Here is a 26,252-nt window from a genome sequence, read left to right as displayed (position 1 = left end):
TAAGGTAATAAAAGTGTAAGTTTGCACCTCACATCTTAATTTTTGTAGCATGCGAATAATATTCCTCCTATTTTCGCTTATCAGAATTGCTGTTAATAGAATCAAAATTCAATTGAATTTTGATTCTGTTAACAGCAAACGTGATCGCAATAACCAGCGTTATTGTGATCGCGTTTTTTATTGCACCAGCATAAATAATAATAATAATAATAATATAATAAAAAAAAATGCTGGCTTGTTTCGATTATTGATGCTTCGACTTATTGGTGCTCTACCCTACTTGAAAATGCATTCTTTTATTTTGTTATTTATTTATTTATTATTATTTTTTTTTTACAGTGGCAGTGGGGGAGAGTTAGCCATTAAACAAATTTGAAGTGAACATTCAAATGAGATATGTTTTGATCAGATGTCAAAAACAAATACATTAGTTGAGAGTTCATTTACGATTATAATTATTACTGGAAGGAGGAAATATTCAATGTTTACTGGTATGTTGAACTGAATGACATCTGAAAGTAAAAGTAAAGAGAATATAATTCTATTATCCCTGCTAAAATTAATTATTCTTTTTTTAGTTTAAGAAGAATTTGTGAAGTTGAAATTAATTTTTGTTTTTATTATTATTATTTTTTTTGTTTCATACATACAAAACTTTCTGGCACTCAAAGTCAGTAGTTCTTAAACTGTGTGCCTGAACATTTTGGTGTTCAACAAGCTTCAAGCTATGCTACAACATCAAGAAGAACTCTTTAGGCATACTATGAGTTATGTTGTTATTATTTAGGAGCATTAGCAACTAAGGCCATATTGCTCTGGGGATATGCGGTGGTCATTCCCTGACCTTTCCGCATCCTCCGTATTTGGTGGCTCAAGGGCTCGAACCGGGTCTAATCAAGAATCATGTGCTATGCACTGCTGCTGCTCCTGCCCACCTGGCTACGGAGGCACCGGCATGCTATGAACAGAATATCTTTCAACTCAAGAGTTGTTTAATTTGTTTTCTTCTTAATGACATTACACACAGAATGCAACATGCTTACATATTTTGCCATCAATGAGAGATTAACTTTATTACAGAGAACCAAGAGAGAGAACCCAGGTCAGTGGAGTTTACAATCAATCATCAATATATATGTTAATTGTATTTAGCAACCACGGGCTTGAACCCCGATCCACTCAAAGGGCATGTGCTATTGCACTCATGCTCCTGACCACTCAGCTATATCAGGCCTCGATCTCATGGTGTTCTATACCGACAATATACAGGGTGTTTCAGTTAAACGTTTCAGAACTTCTAAGAGGGGTAGGGTACATCCTGACAACTCGAAATCATATAGCAATGTGGGGTCGGAAATGCTTTCCTGAAGCGGTGTTGTACACAGAAGCACCATAAAGAAAAGAGACCGTAAGTGAGAAATCGTTTTAATAATACATGAAAAGAAGCAAAAGGTACATGGATTAAAATAAGTGTTCGAAGTTTCTTCCACGGGCTACAATGCACGCCTCACATCTCCAACGTATGCACATCCGAACATTCTGGAATACTCCAGGCGAATTTCGAATTTCTTCGGCAGCTACTGCGATTCTTGCAACCAGCTCCTCAGCATTGTCAACAGGGGCGTCATAAACTAGCGATTTCATATGACCCCAGAAATAAAAATCAAGACATGATAGGTCGGGTGACCGAGCAGGCCAACGCACGGGACCACCACGTCCGATCCACTGTTGACCAAATGTGACATCCAGGTAGTTACGAACATCTCCGCTATAATGGGCAGGGGCTCCATCGTGTTGGAACCATATTGTCTGTTGCGTCGATGCAGAAATCTGTTCATCTCTCAAAAGTTGTGGCAATACTTTCTGCAGAAAGATCAAGTAGATAGGTCCAGTTAGACGACACGGTAACAGGTAAGGTCCGATGAGGTGATCTCCCATAATACTGGCCCATACATTGACCGAAAATCGAATCTGTGCTGCACGACGTCGTATTGCATGCGGGTTCTCGACCGACCGCCAAGATATGGTCGTTATGCGTGTTGAAAATTCCTTCCCTTGTGAAGGAATTTTCACGGTCATATGAAATCGCTAGTTTATGACGCCCCTGTTGACAATGCTGAGGAGCTGGTTGCAAGAATCGCAGTAGCTGCCGAAGAAATTCGAAATTCGCCTGGAGTATTCCAGAATGTTCGGATGTCCATGCGTCGGAGATGTGAGGCGTGCATTGTAGCCCGTGGAAGAAACTTCGAACACTTACTTTAATCCATGTACCTTTTGCTTCTTTTCATGTATCATTAAAACGATTTCTCACTTACGGTCTCTTTTCTTTATGGTGCTTCTGTGTACAACACCGCTTCAGGAAAGCATTTCCGACCCCACATTGCTATATGATTTCGAGTTGTCAGGATGTACCTTACCCCTCTTAGAAGTTCTGAAACGTTTAACTGAAACACCCTGTATATAGTCCATATCATACATGTAGTAAAGAACTGACAAATATCAAAACATTATTCTTGTTCTGAATTATGAGATCCTAACATCAAGATGAATCTACTACTTTGCTTGGAATGTAAATTAAATTCTGGATTAAGAAATAGAACATGAAACAAGTGGTTACAGGCAGAAGTAAAGGCATCCAGTTTCCACTTCTTTGAACATATATATCAAAATACAAGTACCCCATTATGGTACCTCTGAATCCTCTCCACGATAATATAAATCTGATTATTTGTATCGGACTAGAAAGGATAGTGCTTATATGAATGGCTGCCATCTTGTTTCAAGATAATGGGATCAAAATAAATACCTGTCACCATGATTTCCTAGGACCTCCTCCCTTATACTGTTATAAATTTTGTTTGTATCAGAAGACTAAGTAGATTATGTTTATTATTTGAGCAGATACAATAATTTTCAGGATGGCACACAGAAATAAATATAGAAATAAACCTTATTTTAGCATTTACTAGGAATCTCTCACTAAATAACTTTAATTTTAAGTGTACACATGGTAATCTCAAACTTATTTTCCATTTTTGTTAAGCACACTTTAAAAAAAAAAAAGCCTTTTTAATATATAATGAAATCACACTTACTTCCTAATTTTGGTGCCATTTCATCTTCAGAAGCTGGAACCACAGTAGCAACGTTATCTTGCCCTTTAATATCACGAGGTCCATTCTGATCACCATTGGTCCTGTTAAAAATATAAGTGTCCACAAGAGTGCATTCCAAAGTCCTAGTTCTAGGAGTTGCTTTCTCTTTCACAACATCAGCCCAACACCGACTGACTGAAGGTTGTGTACGATATTCAGCAATTGGCGTTTCACTTAACACTGTCCTTTCCAGTTTATCTGAAGACTGAGTTACAGGTTGTATGGTAGAGGCATCACCAGAGACACCAACTTGTACCTCATTAATATTTGTTTCTTCAGGGGAAACTTTTTCTACATCACAGTCACTTACACAAATTGTATTCATTAAAGGTTCACAATTATAAACAATTTTTGCACTATCACCATATGGGCAACAACTCCTGTCGCTTTCCATAAGAATAGTACTAGTAGTGTTAGAGTTGGACATCATAGATGTTGAAGTTTTACTAATGTCTGTGTTATCAGATACTTCCTCTTGGATATTCTTTTCAGCTATCTGATTATTATCCTCTTGAGTAGGATGCACAAAGGAAGATGCTCCAGGAGAAGAAATATAACTAGAATAGGGATACACAGGTAAACAAATCATATGTGGTGAAGGAGTTTGGGAAGTAGTTAGAAGTGGGAAGGGCAACTGACTGGTAGGATATCCTGTTGGAACTGGCACTTGAACAACCTGTGCAGGAGTCATGGAGGTTGCAACAATTGGAAGTTCTGTATTTGAAGTGTGAGGAGCAGGTAAAGGATCTTTAGGTTGGCTTGGAGTTTCATCTTCAGAAGTACCATAATAATTAGTAGGGGGAACTTTTTTCTTGTTACGACGAGGATATTGCTTTTCACTATGACTATGCGATTTTGTTGATGGAACTGTATTCTGTCCCTTGACTACTGATGAAGTTGTTGAGGAGGAAATGCTGCAAGTTTCAGGTGTTGCAGGTGGAAAAGGTGGTTTAGGAAGAGAATGAGAACCTGGGGTTCCCTCTGCACTTCCTGGGTGAGTTAAATGGAACCTATAGAATGGTATCAGAGGATAATTAGAAGGAATGAAATAGGGTGAAGTAAACACTGTGGAATGAGGAATGACATCAGTAGAACCAGGTGAACTGATAGCTATATTCTGAGCTGGATTTGTCACCACTGAAGAAAGTGATGAGGAAGGAAAAGGATTATTTATTACGTGTTCTGAAGAGCAGGAATCATCGAATATTTGCTGACTGTTGCCTTCTATAATCAAAACAAACATCAAATAAATTTCATAATCAGTAAACTAATTACATTTTATTTCATTACTACTTATATAATGTTCTCAAAACTATTTAGACACCAGTACTTTTTTAAGAAAATAAAATTATGTCCACCAATGGATTTTATAAAAGTTGAAATCTGGAAATGGTTAAGGTCAATTACCTGTGTACATAGCTGACAATTTTTATCCACCTATTCAAAGGTAACCAAGCAAACTAAACAGTCAAAGAAAATTATAATGGCTGTGGTTCTGATCCAGTATTCCTGCTTATTCCAAAACCAGAATGGCTAAACAAACAATGGCTCAAGCCAGAACAGCCTAGGCCAGTTTTGCAAGACTATTCTTCTCAAACTAAGTGCCTACAAGTCTGGCCTTATATTACAACTGCACATTTTTGTAGAATCACAAAAGTAGGTAGGAAGTATTTTGGAATTATCCAAAATATTCAAATATGATATATTAATTGATTTCAGTCCCATGATGCAATGAACACCACAATCAATATTCATATATTCCAGTTCCTGTTTTTAGTTTTCTGTAATTTTTTTTTTGTCTACAAAAGCATATTCACAGATGTAAATTATGAAAAATGCTACAATAAGTTGCGGATTGGGGTGGAGTTACTCCCTGTGATCAGCCACCAGCAGCCTTGGAGAGATCTTTAATTATATACACCTCACTCACGTCTCTAATGTAATTTAAACTCAAACACCATTAAACAATAATAAATTCATAATATTGTCAAAAGATATTAAGACATGAAGGGGTCTTAAAAAAATTAGGCATTATAATCAACATTCCTGGCCAGACGAAGAATGGATACATCCCCTCCCTCCCTCCCTCCCTCCCTCCCTCCCTCCCACACTTCTCTTTGCTGCCAGCTTTTCACTTTCGAAAAAGTCAGTGGGAAAACAGATTGTTTTGGTCAAGAACTCTTCATTTTTGTGAAAACAATTTTTTTTCACAAAAATCAACAAGAGGTTCTTTTGGAAAAAGCATATACAGTAGAACATTAATAATCTGAACTAATTGGGACTGGGGTAATTCAGACTTCCAATTTGTTTGGATTTTCAAACTTATCAAAAATGCTGTTCTGGAGACTAAAACAAAAGTTTAGCAAGTTTAGAAATTAAAAACACTGGCTTTAAAATCTGAGGGACCACCTAATTTTTTGTTAAAATCCAGCACCTTTTCACACAACAAAGTGGTTCACAGAGAGACTGAACTTCATCTCTGTTTAGTCTGTGTGAATCACAAATAAATGGCATCTTCGAGGGCTGGATTATTTTCTTTTCTTTTCTTTTTTACCATCTGAATCAAGTTTTGATGTGAACTTAAAAATTTTTTCCTTGTTGTTTTTAATGTCTGTTACGGTTTACTTTTCAAACTCGTAAAATTTTGCTAATGAAGATCCATTTCTTTTTCTTTGGAAGTGTGTTTAAAATCTCAATCTTTGATTCAATTGTTAAAAATTTCTCCTTCCTTTTAAAAGATGAAGCAAATTAGAGTACAGTAAAATAAAACTGTTCAGAATCTTTATACGCCATATCTCACTTTTGTGTTCTTCTATAGATGGACTATCTCTTTTTACTGTTTTAGCTTTTACAATCCCCTCTCAAAAAAAAATGTCAGTGAACAGAAATATCAGATTACAAAGTGTGTTGAATAACAGATTCCAGTCTTATGTTTAGTTAGCACTGTACATATATCAATTAAAGCTGCATAAGTGTAAATTTATTTTACTAACCTGTGGATAATATTCTTCCAATTTTCATGTATCATTTAAGTTTGTTAATTGGTAAGGGTGTAAATTTGTGCTTTATCTTCGTTTTTATGGCCTGTGGATAATATTCCTCCAATTCTCGCTTATTAGAATTGCCCTTTAATAGAATCAAAATTCAATTCATAAACATGATCACAATAACTGGAACTTACTGTAATTATTTTATGACACCAGCATAAAAAAAAAAAAAAAAAAAAATATGCTGGCTCGTTCAGATTTTCAACTCTTACTGTATTTTCAAGTCCATACCACACTGCAAAAGAAATTAAAATTTCACTAACAACATACACATTTTATATTAAAATACAGCCACAAGATTGTTTATTAGTACAGTATGTTTTTTTAAACATTAGCCTACTAAGGATTTTTCTATTGCACTGTCCATAAAATAGTCCGTTATTATAAATGCTTCAAGAAAAATACTGTTACAGACCTTTCTCTCTTCACAAATGAGTCAAAGTTTTGTTCATAACAATGGCCCTGTCTAGACTTTGCTATCAAGAGTATTTCCGAAGTTAGTGCGCATTTGCTTTTCTCACCTGGCTGAATATCCTCAACACTTGGCATCACTGTGAGGAACAGATAAAATGACAAGCATGACTGCAGATAATCCATTCTATTTCAAGCTATCTTCCACATTCCAGTTCCCCAAACAAGAACTATTGTACATCAATTCTTTCTCTTTCACAGTAGCTTCTGGTAAGCTTTCACACTGAAATACATAAAAATGATACTAAAAAACATCTGTTGCATCATTCATTTCTTTATCTTCAATGATAATGAGCAGAATACTGGAACCTTTTCCACAAAAAATTTCAAATTTGAAAATTACTGATGAACATTGTGCCACCTTGGCATTTATAAGACAACCAATTTTCAGTGGGAACTTGTGCACCATCTAGTAATACGCAGCAATAAAGTATCTGAACAGTAAACAAAAGAACAGAATCTTTTGTTCAGACTCCACACAACTTTTGCAGTAATGACTAACAAAGAGCCACCATTCTGATTCTGCAGGTTTGGTGATCTACTTCTAAAATGGAAATGGAAGACTTAAAAACTATTGGTAAAATAAATCTGCCATTCAACATATCTGGGAGTAATAACCTCAATACATTGATGTGAGGTACAATGAATTGAAGAACTATGTTAAGATTTTCAGACTATGGTATTTAAAAGAAACGTTTTAACATTTAAAAGAAAAGAACAAATTCATTATTCAAGCCAGAAGTCAGGAATATGAACAGAATTTCCAGCAAAATATGGATAATGTGTCTAGAGTTTTTTGGATAACGTGTACCACCACTTTGCTTATTGGAGGCTTGAAGGGGTGGAACCCATGTTTAGTCTCTAGAGCTAAGTTACAGTCAACCCTTCCCTATCTCTTCCATCATGCAGTATGATTGATGACTTTTGAGGTTACGATGAACATCGTGGCGAGATCAAATATTCCTTACATTTCGAGGGTAGAGCTCTAAAACGGTGTTCACAGGCCGGCCGCTAGTTAGTACACCGGACCGAACCTATTGGTAACTCTCTAGGAGGCTCCGGATCAGCTAGTGTATAATCTTGCTACCTCTACTCTGCCAGATAGTGACTGGAGGGAGTCCGAGTAGTGTGTACGCGGGGAGCATTGTCAAGGCCCATTATGTCAAGGATCTGGGTATATTCTTACCATGTTACCATGTGTACGCCATATCCAAAAATTTCATTACTTCATACAGCATGTCCCACCCACTTTTTTTTACTATTGAATACATCATGAATTGCCAAACTAACAGAGCAAGCTTATCTGCGAAAAGATCTAAATCTCCCAAGCACTTCCTAATTCATTTCACAAATATACGTGGTCTCAATTCTAATCTCAACGATGTCCATTTCCACTTGCAGTCTGCCAAACCCCATGTACTTTTTCTGACAGAATCTCAGTTATCGGTTGATTCAACTACTTCTCATCTCAGATGCCCAAATTATTCATTGTATGATTCCTTTCGGCTCAAAGGTGGTACTTGTGCATATGTCCATTCTGATATTCCCTGTCAGAGACTTGGCAATTTGGAATCTCCTCTCTTTGATCTTCTCTGGCTTAAAATCTCTCTACCTCATTGTGTCAAATTCATCTGTTGTCTCTACCGTTCTCCCAACTCCACTAATCACTTGGAGCTCTTTGACTTCCTCTCCCTGCAACTTGACTTTCTACAGTCCAACATTCCTAACAGTGAGGTAATTTTCCTTGGTGATTTTAATGTTCACAACTCCAGCTGGCATCCGTTTTCTAGTCACACCGACCTAGCAGGTCGAGATGCTGAGGCTTTTGCAATTACTAATGACCTAGCACAGATTGTTTATTTACCTACAAGAATACCGGACGATCCTAATCATACAGCCAATACGCTTGATCTTTTTCTCACAAACAACGCTTCTAAGTATACGGTGGAAGTGAGAGGTCCTTTAGGCACTTCAGATCACAACTTGGTGATTGTCTCTTCTCCAATGGAACCTTTATCTCATGGCTATTCCCAACCTTGTGTTGTTTGGCATTACAAGAATGCAAAATGGGAAGACCTGCGAGACTTCTTTTCCTTGGTCGGATTACTGTTTCAAAACTTCTGATGTCAATGTTTGCTCAGATCGTGACAGTGAAATTATTCTTGCAGGAATGGAATCCTTTATCCCACACTCCACTTTAAAATCTCGTCCTTTATCTAAACCTTGGTTTTCCAACAAATGTGCTAAGGCTGTTCAAGAGAAGAATGTTGCATATCGTAATTGGCTTGTTTCTAATTCTTCAGTTTCATTTTCTGCCTACACCAAAGCTCGCAACAATTGTAAAGCAGTTATTAATCAGTCCAAACTAGAGTTTGAACAGGCTAAGAGTAGAAAACTTGCTTCTTGCCCTAATGGTAGCCGAGCGTTCTGGTCTCTTGCCAAAGCTACTAGACGCAACTTTTGCCCATCTCTGCTCCCACCTCTGTCCAAACCAGATGGTTCTGTTGTCATTTCAGCAAAGGATAAAGCTGACCTGCTAGCATCCCATTTTTCTTCCAGCTCATGTATTAATGATCTTGGTAAAACACCTCCCACCATTCCCAACACGATCCATTCAATGCCTCCTGTTGTCTTCCGTCAAAAGGATATCAGAAGGATTTTGATGAATCTTGATGCTAAGAAAGCTCCAGGTCCTGATGGTATTTCTCCACTTGTTCTCAAAACCTGTGCTCCTGAACTTACTCGTATTCTTTGCCGCCTTTTTTCACTTTCTTATTCCAAAGGTGTTTTTCCTTCTGCTTGGAAATTTGCTCATATCCAGCCAGTTCCTAAAAAGGGTGACAAATCCCTCCCATCCAATTAACGTCCCATTGCCATTACTTCTACTCTTTCTAAAGTAATGGAGAAATCAATTGACCGCCAACTCTTAAACTACCTAGAAACCTTCCGTCTGATCAATGATCGCCACTATGAATTCCGTCAGTGTCGATCCACTGGTGATATTCTGGCTTATGTTACCCATTTATGGACTAATTCAATGGAAAGGTTCAGTGAAACACAAGTAGTTGCTCTTGACATCTCAAAGGCTTTCGATCGTGTTTGGCATAAAAGTCTTCTAAACAAGCTTCCATCTTATGGTTTGCCAACTGTTTTTAGTAATTGGTTATCCAGTTTTCTCTCTGATCACTCACTGAGGGTGATGGTAGATGGCTCTCTGTCTTCTAACTTCTCCACTAATGCCGGTGTCCCCCAAGGTTCAATTCTTTCCTCCACTCATTTCCTCTTGTATATTAATGACCTTCTTCCATTGACTGGAAATCCTATCCATAGTTTTGCCGATGATAGCACATTACATTCCACTTTCCATTTTGAGAAACCTTGCCCTGCTCAATCAGTTTTAACTTCTCGAAAATCTACTACCAATTCCTTAAATGCAGATCTTCAACCCTTCTAAAACTCAGTCTTGTCTTATATCTCGCAAAAAGGATTCTTCTGCTCCTATGCTTATCTTTGGTGACACTCAGATTTCTAGGCAAGTTGATATCTCTCTTTTGGGGATTACCCTGACTTCTATTCTCTCTATTCTCACAAGCACATTACAAATATTGCTTCCTCTGCATCTAAAAAACTGGGTTTTCTCTTTTGCTCTCGGCGTTACTTTTCTTCCAAACAGCTGCTCACTCTGTATAAATCGGAAATCCGCCCCGCCATGGAATATTGTTCCTACATCTGGGGTGGTGCCCCAAAAACCTCTCTCAGGCTTCTTGATTCCATTCAGAAGAGGGCAGTTAGGTTAATTAATGATTCATCTTTAACAGAGTCTCTCCACTCGCTTTCTCATAGACGCACTGTTTCTGCTGCATGCCTCGTCTACAGATACTTCCATGGGCACTGTTCTTCTGAATTGGCTTCTATAATTCCTGCTCTCACTTTCAAAACAGTCCGAACACGTGCTGCCACCAGCCAACATCCATTTACTGTCCAACTTCAAACCCACAGAACCAACTTTTCATCTTCCTCATTTATTCATTCAACTGCCGTTTTATGGAACAACCTTCCTTCATATGTATTTCCTGAAAATTACAATCTACAGATGTTGAAGTCCAATGTCAACAAATATCTTCTTTTGTCTTCTCAACCTCCAACCCAAGCACGGTACTAAGTACTATAGGTTCTAATACCTCTCGTGTTTGGGGTTCACATAAAAAAAAAAAGTTCTTTTCCTTATGTAGTTCATTAATTTTTCTTCTTTCAAAACTTCATTTGAATCATGAACCGGATTTGGAGATGAGTCTGCTACTCACTAATGCAGTTTACGGTTTATTGGACTTTTCTGTTAGTGCAATCTATTATAAACAGGTAGTAAAATCTATCTTACTGCATTTGCGATAATACCGATAGCTGGAATTCTGTAGGTTTTTACATTATTATGGTGAAAAGTGTTTCCTTTTCACTGAAATTTTGAAATAAAATATTCTTCCAATTTTCACATATCATTTAATTTTGTTAAGGTAATAGTGTCAATTTGTGTTTTTATATATTTACTTTTATAGCCTATGGATAATATTCCTCCTATTTTCACTTATTAGAATTGGCATGTAATAGAATAAAAAATTCTCGCAAATATGATCACAACGATCATATATGTGAATGGCATTTGATTATGGTGAGTCCAGTCCAGTCCATCTTAAAGTGATTTGATCGTATAGTGAACCAATTGCACTTCCAGGGGAAGTACAATTGGTTCACTCTTCACTCTAAACACTTGTGAAAAGGTGCATGGTACACATACACGTGTGTGTGTAGAGAGATATATTACACAACTGTAAATAAACTGAAAGGCTAAGTTTAGAGAATGTAAAACTAGTTTTATTAAGAAGTCTATAAAGTTAAAATCTTAGTAATTAATTGACAAGAACTATATTTACTTTCCACTTCAGTTAATCACAGAAAAATAAAAAATAAATGCATCTGAAATGTAACACACCACTTACATTACCTAACTTGTAATGGAATATGTTATCAGATGTTTAGAAATTGCTTAATAAGAAAAAGTTCAATATCACATTTTCACCACGTTTCATTTATCCACGGAAAACATTTAAGATCACCCCCCCCCAAACCGAACACAGAAATCTCTTCAATGGAAGGATGTGACACTTTCACAAAAATGAAAGTATATGTTGCTGTATTCCTTAAAAGAAAGAAAGGTTGGTTTAGGCCAAATTTTCAACCCACATTCCGCTGGTTCTTGGGAAAATTTCAGGTCCAGTTACAATTTCACAGCCCTTATTCCTCTCCCCTACAAAAATTGGCATAAATAAAAGTAAGTTTTTTGGTTCACTGTACAATTAAATCATGTTGCAATGGAGTCACCATAGTAAAGTACCATTCACTATATGAGGTGTAGTAAGTGCCGATCATTGTGATCACATTTGTGAATTGAATTTTAATTCTATTAAACAGAGATTTTAATCAGCAAAATAGGAGGAATATTATCCACAGGCTATAAAAGTAAAGATATATTAAGCACAAATTTACCCTTTATTACCTTACCAATTAAAAATTAAATGATATGTGAAAATCAGAAGAATATACATGATAAGCGGAATAATTAATATGTACTGTAATATATACATAATAACTAGTTGACATTTCTGTTCACTGACATTTGTGGGTGGGGGTTAAAATTTAAAACAGTAAAAAGATAAGCAATCAATAACAAAGAACACGGCACACACTCGTTGCAAGTAACGCGATACGCGCAAGTGAGAACTGAGCAACAAGTTACGAAGCTTTAAAAATAGGAATGAAGAAAAGATTCTGAAAAATTTTTTTATATGATTGAAGATTCCATGGAAGTTTAAACACATTTCACCATAATAACCCACAGAATTTCAGCTGTTGGTTTTATTGCAAATTCAATAAGATAGAGTTTACTATCCATTTATAATAGATTGAACTGACAGAAAAGCCCAATAAACAGGTGACCTCCAGAAATCCGACCGAACCACATGGTATGGTCGAAGACAATCGTAGGGTAATCTCTAGTGCTGCAGTCTCCTGCCCCAATTAACCGGTGGCCCAAATAACCAGAATCCACTGTATATATAATGAATGAATGAATGCAAAGCAATTATTTTTGTCGGTTACTTTCTAGGTAATATCCTTCCCTAACTATATTAGGTAACATTATTTATTAAATTACCAGATGCATGTCATTTTTATTGTGTAATTTTAATTACATAACATGTATCCACTGTTCATTTTTTATAAATTATGTCTGCCTATAAGACAATTAGTTTTCTGTATCTAAAACTTCTTTATCGTCTCCCTCTCTATAGTGCAAAAAGCAGAAAATGTAGACATCTTTTATTCAAAAATGTACACTTTTTGTTTTCAATTTCTAAATTATCTCTGAAATTTGCAATGTTCCAGAAACAATATTAATCAGCACAATTACAGCTCAGAAGAAAATTAACACTTTTCATTGCCATTATAGGAAATTCAAGATGACCGCACAATTTAAGATTATTTGTAGCCACACAAATCACCTGCATTTTGACTCATGAGTTACAGCATGGTATTGTAATAAGCATGTCTGTTACACAGTTTGTGTGTTTTTTTTTTTTTTTTTTTAATGAAAACCTCAAGCAGGAGAGGTACTGGAATCTATGGTACTTAGTGCTGTACATAACTTGAAGGATGGGAAGATGAAAGAAGATACATGCTGACATTAGACTTGAATTTCTGTAGATTGCAATTTTCAGGAAATACTTATGAAGGGAGGCTGTTCCAGAAAACGGAAGTTGAAGGCGTAAATGAAGAAAAGTTGCTTCTGTGAGTTCGAAGTTGGACAGTAAAAGAATGAGGAATGATTGCGGCACATGTTTCGGAGTGGTCTGGAACAGAGAGTAGGAATTATAGAAGCCAATTCAGAAGAACAGTAGCCATGGAAGTATTGGTACAAAAGACATGTAGCAGAAACAGAATGTCTACGAGATGGAGAGTAGAGAGACTTTGTCAGAGATGAGTCATTAAATAACCTAACTGCCCTCTTTTGAATGGAGGCTAGAAGCTTGAGGGAGGTTGCAGGGACATACCCGAGATGCAAGAAAAATATTCCATAGTAGGGTGGATTTCAGACTTTTGCATAGTGAGTAGCTGTTTATTTGGATAAATCTTGCTTCATCCAAAAAAAAACAGTTTTTTTTTGGATGAAGCAAGATTTATGATGTGCTTATGCCAAGAGAGATTAGAAGTCTGGACAATCCCTAATAAATATATGTGATGTCTGGAAATCTGAGCATCATCAAAGAAGCACAGGAGCAGAAAAATCATTTTTGCAAGACAGGACTAAATTTTAGAATTGAAATCAACTAAGTTATTTTTGCCCCAATGGAGAATTATCAGGAGATCAGCATTTAAGGAATTCATAGCGGACATTCAAGAAGATGAAGCTGTTTGTGCGGGGCAAAGATTCTCAAACTGGTGGAAAGCAATGTGCTATCACCAGCAAAACTATGGATAGGATTTTTAAATGGAAGACAGTCATTAATATATAAGAGGATAAGAGTGGAAAAAAAGAACTGAACCTTGGGAAACACCTGCATTACTGGAGAAGTTAGAAGACAGAGCCATCTACTAAAGCCGGAGTGAGTGATCAGAGAGAAAAATTGGATATCCAAAGTTGGCAAATCATAAGACGGAAGTTTATTTTGAAGACCTTTATGCCAAAAATGATCAAAAGCACTTGAAATGCTCATGACATTTCAATTTGGTGAAATTTTGCTTGAATTTCATCATATTTTACATTGAATTGTCTATAGATGGGTAACATAAGCCATTATATCACCAGTGGTCAACACTAACAGAATCCATACTGACGATCATTGATCAGATGGAAGATTTTCTCTAGAAAACCTTCCGTGCAATCAATAATCGCCACTATCTAGAATTCAAACTATCCAGAAAAAACCTCTAGAGGGTGTATTATAGATATTTAAGGACTCACAGATGTCTATTCCTCTAGAAAGAGTAGAAGTGCAATGGGATGATAATTGGATGGGAAGGATTTATCACCCTTTTTTTAATAACTGGCTGGATATGAGCAAATTTCCAAGCAGACAGGAAAACACCTGTGGAATAAGAAAGTGAAAAATTACGACAGACCAGGAGTGACCACAGGTTTTGAGAACAAATGGAGAAATACCATCAGAACTTGGCACTTTCTCCTCATTAAGACTGTTCAAAATTCTTCTGAGAGAGCCTTTTGATGAAAGACCACAGGAGACAGAGAACGGGGTGTACTGGGAATGGTAGGAGGTGTTTTACCAAAATCATCAATGAATGAGTTGGAAAAAAAGTAGTATGCCAGCAGGTCAGCTATATCTTTGGCTGAAGTGGCAATGACCATACAGTTTTAAGAGATGGGAATTGAGATAGGCTAAATTAGCAACCAGTAGCTTTAAGCAAGAAACCAGAATGTTTGACACCCATTTGGACAAAAAACAAGTTTTCTACTCTTAGCCTGCTTGAAAACTAGTTTAGACTGATTAATAACTTCTTTACAATTGTTGTGAGCTTTTGTGTGGGCAGAAAATGAACCCGGAGATTTGGATACAAGTAATATGATATGCAATATTCTTATCTTGAACAGCCTTAGCACATTTATTGGAATACCAAGTTTAGATAAAGGACAAGATTTTAAGGTGTAGTGTGGAATAAAGGATCCTAAAAGAATAATTTCACTGACAATCTGAGCAAATGTTGACATCAAAAGGTTTAAAACAGTAATCCAACCAAGGAAAAGAAGAAAAGAAATCTTGCATATTATCCCATTTTGCATTCTTGTAACCAAACAACACGAGATTGAGAATGATCATGATAGAAAGGCTCCATTGGAGAAGAGACCATTAGCAAGTTGTGATCTGAAGTGCCCAGAGAACTGCTCACCTCAACCATGTACTCACAAGGGTTGTTTGTGAAGCAAATCAAGTGTGTTGGCTGTGTGGCTAGAATTGGCTTCTGGTAGATAAATGAACAATCTGTGCAAGGTCATTGTAATTGCGTATGCCTCAGCAACTTGACCACCTGGGCCTGAGTGACTGGGGAAAAAAGCCAGCTGGAGTTGTGAACATTAAAATTACCTCACTGTTAGGAAAATCAGACTGGGGAAAGTCAAGTTTCAAAGAGAGGAAGTCAAAGAGTTCCAAGTGATTAGTGGAGGTGGAAGGAATGACAGATGAATGCGGGAGAGAGATTTTAAGTGAGCGAAGATCAAAAAAAGATTCCAATTAGTAAGTCTCTGACAGGGAATATCAGAGGTGGCCATATGCACAAGTACCATCTTTGAAGCTGTTTTTGTTGTTGGGTTTTAGGAGCATCAGTGACTAAGGCAATGTTGCTCCACGTATATTGTCCGTAAACTGGGTGTATTCTCAGGTCGATTTTCTGTTTGCTGGATGAAAATCTAGAGTTTCCGGGCAAAAAAAAAAAAAAAAAAAAAAAAACCCTTCGCCCGAGACTGAAGCCACGTGAAAAAGACCCATAAAAATTCCTCCCATCATCAATGGGATTCGAACCTGGGTGGCATATTATAGCCCTAGCTGCTGATGCACATTAAAACGAAACAACCAACCAATCAAACAACTTTTCCACCCAGTGTGGGGAGGACGGCAATCCTACCAACTATGCTACCCACAAGGGTCATCTTTGAAGAAAAAGGATCACACAGTGAATAATTACAACAACTGAGATGAGCAGTGGTTGAATCAACCGATACATGCAATTCTGTCAGAAAAAGTACATGGGCAGACGTTAGTGCAAATGGACAACACTGAGATTGGAATTGAGACCACATATATTTGTGAAATGAACAAGGAAGTGATTGGGAGAATATCCTTTTGCAAATAAGTTTGTATTAGTTTGACTATTCATAATGTATTCAGTTGCAAAAAAAGGAGGGAAGACACGTTGTATGAAGTAATGAAATTTTTGGATATGGTGTACACAGGTTAAAAATATAGATCCATTACCCAGCGCCTTGACATAACATGGCCTATACAACCATTTCCCAAACTGTGTTTCGCGGAACACTAGTGTTCCATGAGATGTGAAAAATCATAATTAATAATTAAAAAAAATAAATAAAATAAATAAATTTTGCAGATTTGTAGCATACACCACTTTTGTATTATTGTAATTTTTAACATTATTTTTTTTTCTTTTTCGGGTATTAATATACTGGCATAGACAACCAAATACATCATGGAACACTATTTTGGCGGGCTTTTGCATAGAGAAGTATGCATAATGACATCCACGAAAAAGTAGCAATGTAGTGATCTAATATGCCATTCATATGCAATTCAGCCTGAAGTACATGGGTTGAAGGGTAGGAGAAGTGAACCGATATCATAACTAAACTCACTTCCCTGTATAAATTTTTTTTGATAATTATCAGTATTTCGAAATATTATTATTAAAATAAATAAACATGGATTTGTGGTTGAAAAAAGAACTTTAAAACGAGAAGCAAGTATTTCTAGTATTGCAACTGTGGTCGATGAAAATAAACACAATATTGTCACACGTCAAATCGAGGATGAACAATCGCAGCCTTTTGTACCCCAAAAATCTGAAGTGAAAAAACAAGAACCAACTAATAAAAGACCAAAACGAAAATATGATGTTATTTGAATTTCAGCTTTACATGTGTTGGAAATAAAGATGCTCCTGATGCACAGTGCGTCGTACATAATAAAATATTAGCAAACAGTTCTTCGGCTCCCCCTAAACTTGTGTTCCATACATATATTGTGAGATTAAGTGTTCCATGACTGCACTCCTCAACCCCTCCCCACATACACACTACTCTAACTCTCTTCGGATACTATTTGGCAGAGTAGAAGCAGCAAGATTATACACTACCTAATTCAGAAGCCTCCTAAAGAGTTACCAAACAGGTCCGGTGGACTATCAAGCAGCCAGTCTGCAAAAACTGTTTTAAAACCATACCCTCAAAAGACATCAATCGTACTGCATACTGGCAGGTGTGTCAGGAGGGAGGTTGGGTGTTGTCGGAACTTTGCTCTGGAGATAAAACATGCATTACACCACTTCAAGTCTCTAATAAGCAAAGTGGTGGTATTGCACTGGTTGATGAGTCATCTACCAGTGCAATACCCAGTTTTAATACCATATTGTTATTAAAACCTTATTGCAATTCAACAATATATTTAGTTTTTTTGAAAATAAAAAAAAATGAATGTATAAAAAAAATTAATTATTGAATGGAGTATATAAATTAATGGATAAGATAGATATGTCAATACTTCAATCACATTTTCAACAAGTGATTAATGAAAATGAAGTATTAGTAAAAGATACCGCAGCCTATCAAGTTTTGTCTTTGAAATTCGTTTTTCAAACCATAAAGTTGGCACTTCACCTTTAAGAAAACAAATGTTCAAACTCCAAGCATATAACTCAAAAACCATAAAAGGCTATTTTGGAAAATCTGCTGATTAAAACTGCAGACTGAAGAAAAAGAAATGAAAAAAAAAAAAAAAAAACATGGCAGTGAAATGCATATAAAGATATAGATTGCAATTCACCAAGCATTTGTAAAAATTTGCACAGTGCCTTGTTATTATATTGGAATTATACCAACATCTGGTCATATTGATGCCAAAGCACTTTTTCGGAACCTACATGATAACAAAACATTGGCATCAAAAGTTGAACTTAAACTATCCCCAAATTCAGAGAAGTTATATCAAATATTAGAAGGATGGTAACTTTAGATTCGTCGACAGACAAGAAAAATCGGATATTTATGTTTAACTTTACATTACTGAAAGGAAATGTGGAAGAGAAATTGGGGTGGATGGAATCTACAAAATTATATTAAGTGAGGAAGCAAAGGAGGTAAGCAAACTCTCAGTCAAAATTATGAGAGCATCACTGGATTCAGGGGAGATCCCTATGGACTGGATATATGTGAATGTATCTCAAATTCATAAAGGGGGATCAAAAGGTGATGTGTGTAATTACAAACGTGTTAGCTAAATGTCTGTTCCAGGAAAAATAACAAAATCATTGGTTAAAGAAGTAATGCAGGACCATCTGTATATGCATACAATTATACTGCAATCACAGCATGGATTTGAATGGAGCAGTCTTGTCTAACCAATCTTATAGGTTACTATGATACGGTGACCGAGGAACTGGATGCAAAAAATAATTTTGACATCATATACTTGGATTTAATGATCATATACATTGCACATAAAAGACTGCTATATAAACTGAAGCAGTGTGGCATTAAAGGAAAGCTACTTCTAGGGATAAAGGAATGGTTAAGTGGAAAAAGACAGAAGGTAGTTATCAATGGGCACTGCTCTTTGTGGACTATTGTTATTAGCAGAGTTCCGCAGGGTTCAGTGTCCAGCACCAAATCCAGGAAATCTGCTAATTTTCAGTATTTATCAATAATACCGATGGAAGTATATCAGGCTTAATGTTAAGTTTGCAGATGATACAAAGGCTGACAAGGTGGTTAACGACAGTCATCAGGGTGAGCTACTGCAATGATATCTAGGAAAATTGGGTTGATGGGTTGAGTAATGACAGTTGAAGTTTAACATTGACAAATGCAAGGTACTGCATATGGATAGAAGTAACCCCAGAATAACTTATGAACTGTGTGGTACTACACTCAGGGTAGTGGAGAATGAAAAATACCTGGGGGTAAATGTTCAGTCAAACATGATATTCTCTGAGCAGTGCAAACATACTGGCAGAAAGCTCGTGGGGTATTGCCAATGATATACCAAAACTTTGCTAGCAGGGGGGAAGTGATTATCCCTTTGTTTAAGGCCATGGTTAGGCCACATCTTGAGTACTGTATACAGGTTTGGAGGATCTCATTTTAGGAAGTGATATAGATCTGCAGGAATGGGCACAGAAAAGGGCAACCAGACTGGTGATGGGAACAAAAGAGTGCTCTTACCTAGAAAGGCTTCAGTTCTGCTAACTGTAGCATCTCAGGACTACGCACCTGTGGGGAGATCTGATTGAGGTGTTTAAAGCATTGAATGCTAATGGCATTCTTCCACTTGCTGAGAATACACATGAGGGGGTATAAATTCAAGTTGAAGAAGGATGGTTGCAGAATAGATGTGTGAAAATTTGCCTTCAGCCAGTGGGTGGTTGATTGTTGGAACAAGCTTCCATCTATCACCCCTTCTATCTTCCCTATTCTTCCTAAATGCACTGTACATACCACGGTGAAACTCATCATTCCCAATTTCTGGGTGACATAAAATTTCTACTAGCCCTATTACAGCAGCATTAGCTGTCCTAGCCAGGAGTTTGAATTCACCCATTTTATTGACAACCGTCCAAACATTACTATAAACAGAGATAAAACTAAATATTCTGTGTAAACAGTGGTAAACAATATTATGTACCTTTTATATACCATATTACATAGTTTTATTCAAGTCAGAAAAAGTTCAAAAGATTGTGCTATAAATGGAATGGCTAGTGTCAATTTTTTGTTCATAAGATCAAACATTCTAAATTAGATGTTCCCAGATACACTTATTCCAGTGTTGCAATGCAGCTATCCTGTAAAATATTTCTCCCACACATGACATAACTTTGTTTGTTTTGAATTTTTGCAAAGTGAAATATAAAACTGATGGAACCAGATCTGTAAACAAGATGGAAGCAGCAGCAATTCATAACCCCTCCTCACTGTTGCTTATCAGCAATTGTAACTGCACTGGGAGTTGGTGTAACAAGGCACCTTTTCTCAGCAATCCTTTACTTTTGGACTTATAGCATCTTGTACAGTAGAACTTCGATTGTCCGTCTCTCTATTTACCATTAGTCTCTGTTAACCGTCACTTAACCCCACTATGCCATAATGCATTGTGATACTGGTGCCATCTGTCACTCAGTCTTTGTTTACAACTCAATGTATACGGCTGTACTTTACCCTCTTGTTTCATATTTTTTTCAACATTACTGATGGTAATGTTACAAGTCATAAAACAATCAAGCTTACTAAAAATGAACAAATGGATACTGCAATGTTTCAATGGTTTGTTCAAAAATGTAGCCAAAGGCACTTCCGTAGGCAGATGGGCAGGAGCAGCAGTGCATAGCACACGCTTCTTGATTATACTGGGGTTCGAACCTGTGACCACCGCATAACCTTGAAGCAATATGGCCTTAGTTGCTAATGCTCCTAAAAAACAAATAACAACAATGTAGCCAAGGAATTCCATTGTTGGGACATGTAATAATTGAAAAAGCCATTGAAATCAATAAAAAACTAGGCGGAGATCCTTCATTCAAGGCTAGCATCAGATGGTTGATCAAATTTAAGTTTCACCATGGTATTCAACAGTTGTCGATCCAGGGTGAGAAGCTAAGTGCAGATAGCGCAGCAATTTCTCTGCTTATCATGAAAAAGTACAGAAGGAAATATAGCTGATTAAGTTTGGTTAAAGACCAAATACACAATTGTGATGAGACTGGCCTTAAAAGGAAAGCACTACCTCAAAAGACACTGGGCTCAATGACTGAACATATGGCACTGGGATATAAGATGCAAAATGATCACATCACTATAACAGTATGTGTTAATGCCAGCAGTACTCATAAATTGCCTTTGGTTGTTATAGGAAAACCAAAAATGCCTAGATCATTTAAAAATATTAATTTAAATGCTTTGCCAGTTAAATATTTCTCACAAAACAATGCATAGATGAGCCAATATATATTTCATGGTTGGTTTCATAAAATATTTGTACCATGTGTATGATCACATTTGGCATCAAAAGGTTTACGACAACATACAAAGCTACTGATGGACAATGCACCTGTTCATCCCATACACGTACGTGGTTTAAAAAGTGATGATGGCAAAATATTGTGCCACTTTCTGCCAGCAAACATGACATCTCTCATTCAACCGAGGGACCAAGGCGTGACTGAGAGTATGAAACGTCGTTATTGCAAAATGTTCATTCAAAAACTTGTTTCGGCAGAAAATAAATTAGATGTGACAGAGTTTTGGAAAAGCTACATAATAAAAGATGCAATTTTCAATGTCGCTGATGCCTGGAATGATTGCTCCAGTTCAAACAATACAAAGAAGCTGGAATAAGATGTGGCCGAAAATATATTCAACTGATACAGAAACTGAAATTTTGCAGTTATGTTCGAATGTTCCTAGTTTTAAAATTATTTCTATGAAGTAAATAAATGATTGTCTGGATATGAACAAAATGGACGTCGGATGCAAAATTTTAGAAAACGATGAAATTGTGCAAAGAATGATGACAATTTTATGATTCTGAAACTAAAGAAAAGGCTGCTGCTTATGGAACAATCAAACACAATTAGCCACTGTGAAGCTGAAACTATGTTGTTAAAGTGTATTGAGTGGTTCAATGTACAAGAAGCAGATGCTATACAAGTGTTACTTTAGCATAAATTTTGTAACATTGCCTCCCAAAGGCTCAAGGGGTAATGAAACAAAAGAAATTGACTGAATTTTATAGAAAAGAAATTTAATTATGTAATATTATTTTCTTTTAAATTTTTTTATGATATTACTAGCCAATGTAAGTCAAAATATTAAAAACAGGTATGTATGTAGATATCTGTACTATGATTTTTTCATGACCCAGTAAAAAATAAATAATAACTAAAGTCTAATTAAATTTCATTAGGTTATATATTATGTAATAAAATAAACAAGTTAGATGACCTGATCTATTATGTGAAATGTTTTTAATGTACATATTCTATTATCCATCATGGTCTCGGTCCCGTACTCTGACGGGTAATTGAAGTTCTACCGTAATTGTAACAAAACTATTACTGACAGTTTTGACTGTCAGTAACAGTTTTGTTACATTGAACTGATTGGAACTTAGTCCAACATTATCATTTCAATGGAATCGTAAAATATCATCACTCTTACTATTCCAGCTAATGGAACTATTTTGTCTTCTTTGGAGGCAAAATCAGATGTATCCATTGTTTGTACTGCTAACAGTTGATCCAGGAAAGGAAATATGGAATCAATACTTTTCTTCAAAGGAATCTTCTATGGAAACAGACAGTAAAACAACCAACCAACCCCAATAATCCTAGAGGACTGAAGTATAAAATAGACTGCAGATGTGAAAGTACCTACACAGGGGAATCCTACACTTCTAAAAGAATACAAAAAATACATCCAATATGGGAGAATAAACAAATCAGACACTGCATTCCATGCATCCCAGCACGATGATATTTGGCAATTTAGGAATACTCAGTCCTTTCAACTGACCAACAGTACAAGAGAAAGAAAGTTTATAAAATCATTCTACACAAAAATGTTCAGGGCCAATTGTATAAACAGAAAACAAGGTACAGAATTCAAACAACAATCATTTTTAACATCTTTAAAGGGACAACAGAAGAGAACAATAGACTTCATGGGAAGGGAAAAAAACAAGAACAACCAACTCTTCCTCTCCTCACTACACCACCACAATCGCCTAATCCCCTCCACAAACATAAGACCAGTGTAGCCCCAAGTTAAGAAGTCTTTTGGGAGTGAGGCTTAGCTAACCATCAACCCCAAGGCACATTTGAATGACAAAGTCCCAGGCTCAACTGAGGTATAAATAAGCTGTGAATAGCACCTCATCTGTATGTAGGAGTCTGTTAACAAGGCCAATGTCTTTTTTATTTTACGTTTCATTTGTGCAGTGGACCAGCTTTACGATTGGTTCACTATATGATCAAATCACTTTACGATGGATTCTCCATAATAAAATACCGCTGACTACGTGATATGTGGTAAGTGTCGGTCAAAGTGATACATTTGCAAATTGAAATTTAATACTGTTCAATGGTGATTCGAATAAGCAGAAACAGGAGGAATATTATCCATAGGCTATAAAAGTAAAGATCACAAATTTACACTTTATTACATTACCAATTAACAAAATTAAATGATACATGAAAATTGAAAGAATATTTTCCACAGGTTAGCAAAATAAAAATAAATGTACGCTTACATACATAGCTTAATTAATACTGTAATATGTACATACTAACTAGTTGATATTTCTGTTCACCGACATTTGGGAGGGGGGGGGGGTTAAAACAATAAAAGAGATAAACAATCAATAACACGGCATACACAAAAAGTGAGTAACAAGTTTACGAAGCTTAAACAGGAATGAAGAGAAGATTCTGAAAATTAATTTGTTTCTTATGTTTTTATAAGATTGAAGATTTCATGAAGGGGAAACACATTTCACCATAATAACGTAAAAAAACCACAGAACTCGAGCTATCGGTATTATTGCAAATGCAATAAGATTGAGTTCACTGCCCATTTATAACAGATTGCACTGACAGAAAAGTACAATAAACCGGACACTGTCAATTGTTTTTGATTTATGGTTGTGACCTCCAGAAATGTGCTTTAGAAAAATATCACAAAGGCATTCAAAATTGATTCTTGTAAACAAACATATAACAATGAAAGTGTAGTGCATTTCAAAGATTTGAATTGGTTTTTTGAAATTAAAGAAGCTGATTCCACTAACCAGTGCCTACTTATTTCACTTTATGATGGAATGTGCTTATGACTTTCTATAATCCTCTCAGCCAATAGCAGCGTTTGTAAATGTGTTGGCAGTGTGTTTTGTTTTCTCATCCTTTAGTTGAAGTGATTTTTTTGTGTTGTGCTTTAATCAATATATTAGTTTCAATCGATTTTTTTTTAATCAATATATACAATTTCCATCATAAAAATCACCCTTTAGATAGATAAATAGCTTAGTTATATAGTGAAAATTTCAACTTCCGAGGTCTTTGAATGAATTACCAAAAAACAAATGTGTTATTTGGGTTCACATTACGATATTTTTACAATACCATGGCATCTCTGGAACAGATAAATTTCATAAAGCGGGGGTCCACTGTATATATATAAACTTACAACTTACAATTAACACAATTAATAATTGATCATTACAATTTCTCTGTCCTTTAGTACAACGAAGTATGGTCTGATGATGTGCTCTGGCAAAGTTCCCAAAACATTACCTAATTGTACAGAACATTAGTCAATAGACTAAATAAACTAACTTAAAAAAATCACATGGTATAAGTGGTTATTTATTGACAAAAATTTCAGCATATAATCTTGTCGTGTCTGACCTCGTATCGTGTCTGACCTGAATTACAATCAAGTACACATTCTGACCTAACTCGCTATATGTAGCTATACTTCTCCAACAAATCATTATGTCATGTTAATTTAATATTGTTAGTCCACCACACACAAAAAATAATAGTAATAATAATTTTGCATTTGTTTGTTTAAAGGACCAAATAATCAAACAACATTATATTTACAATTTTCTTGACATTATTTCTACATAAGGCTAAGAACTTTTCAATACATCCTCATACTAACTTGTATCAATATAAAATTTTCAGTTGCCACAATATAACTGACATGTGCATTCAACTCCATTTCCCAATAGGAAATCTTTTTATATTAAAGGGATGCCACAAACACTCAGCGTGCCACTGCCAGATTAAATAAAGGGATATGAATATAACTTACCATGAGTAGGAGAATTTCTCTCTGACTTTATGTCATCCCAGGGTAACTGCAAAACAGAGGGAAAAAAACTAAGCTTTAAAAGTTAATCGATTTAAAATATTTACAATTAGCAAACCAGCATAAAGTTTGCTAAAGTAACTACTGAGAAAATGCTTGTAAAAAATGTTACAGCCAAATTGTTAAAAAGTAGGTACCATGTAAAGCAAAGAAACAAAGCATCTAATGTAAATTTAATTCTCCCATCATATTATTCTTCTAGTGCCTGAACAGCAACTTATGTGCTATCTTGCATATGAATGTTACATAAGGACAGTTGTGCCAACAATAACTAATTGCTGCTGGTGCAACTTAGGGAAATGCACGAATTGCAAATAATAAACAATAAAGAGATGGACAGATTCAGCAAAAAGAAATGGCTACCATTTCACCCTATGCAGAATTATGCAAGCTCTGAATGTAATTATAATTCCACAGTTACATTAGTAAAGACACCACTGTATACCACCAGCAAGCTGGATGATGCATATTCCTAACATAAAAAAAAAGAGGGGGAGGGGGAACTCGCTTTGCTCTTCAAGCCATATTAAATCATAAATAAATTCTTCATTTATTCTCATTATCACTGAGGCCAGAAGTATTTACATATTAAATTAATTATTAAGGCAATAGATTTTCTGACTGCCACAGTTCACAAAAGAAAACTTGAAAGATGTATGGCCAACCATACCAACAACTAGATTACAGTCAATTCCATATGCCAGCAGCAAAAGTGAAACAAAGATATATAAGAACTTTATTCATTTTAATGCATGTATTTATCTTTACAGATAAACCAGTAATATCATTATTGTGGTAGAATTATTCCACATTTAATGTTAGTAAATTAACAGTATAGTAAATTCCTAAAATTCACTTTTC

At 35.9% G+C, this 26,252-nt stretch overlaps 1 protein-coding gene across 2 annotated transcripts in view; it reads right to left on the bottom strand.

Moving 5' to 3' along the window:
* Positions 1-26,252, bottom strand: part of LOC150080955 (ubiquitin carboxyl-terminal hydrolase 10-A-like) — a 251,119-nt gene that overhangs the window by 149,911 nt on the left and 74,956 nt on the right. For both annotated transcript variants that reach the window (XM_090381270.1, XM_090381271.1), the window contains exons 4-5: positions 25,335-25,380; positions 3,096-4,379 (exon numbers count right to left, since the gene is read on the bottom strand). In XM_090381270.1, the coding sequence (XP_090237396.1) occupies positions 3,096-4,379; positions 25,335-25,380 (1,330 nt within the window). The remainder of the gene's footprint in view (positions 1-3,095; positions 4,380-25,334; positions 25,381-26,252) is intronic.

The sequence above is a fragment of the Mastigoproctus giganteus genome, chromosome 9, assembly GCF_048544385.1.
Source record: "Mastigoproctus giganteus isolate SK-2022 chromosome 9, ASM4854438v1, whole genome shotgun sequence".
NCBI classification, from domain to species: domain Eukaryota; kingdom Metazoa; phylum Arthropoda; class Arachnida; order Uropygi; family Thelyphonidae; genus Mastigoproctus; species Mastigoproctus giganteus.
The sequence above is the reverse complement of the archived record's forward strand: the minus strand, read 5'-3'. Positions and strand labels throughout refer to the sequence as shown.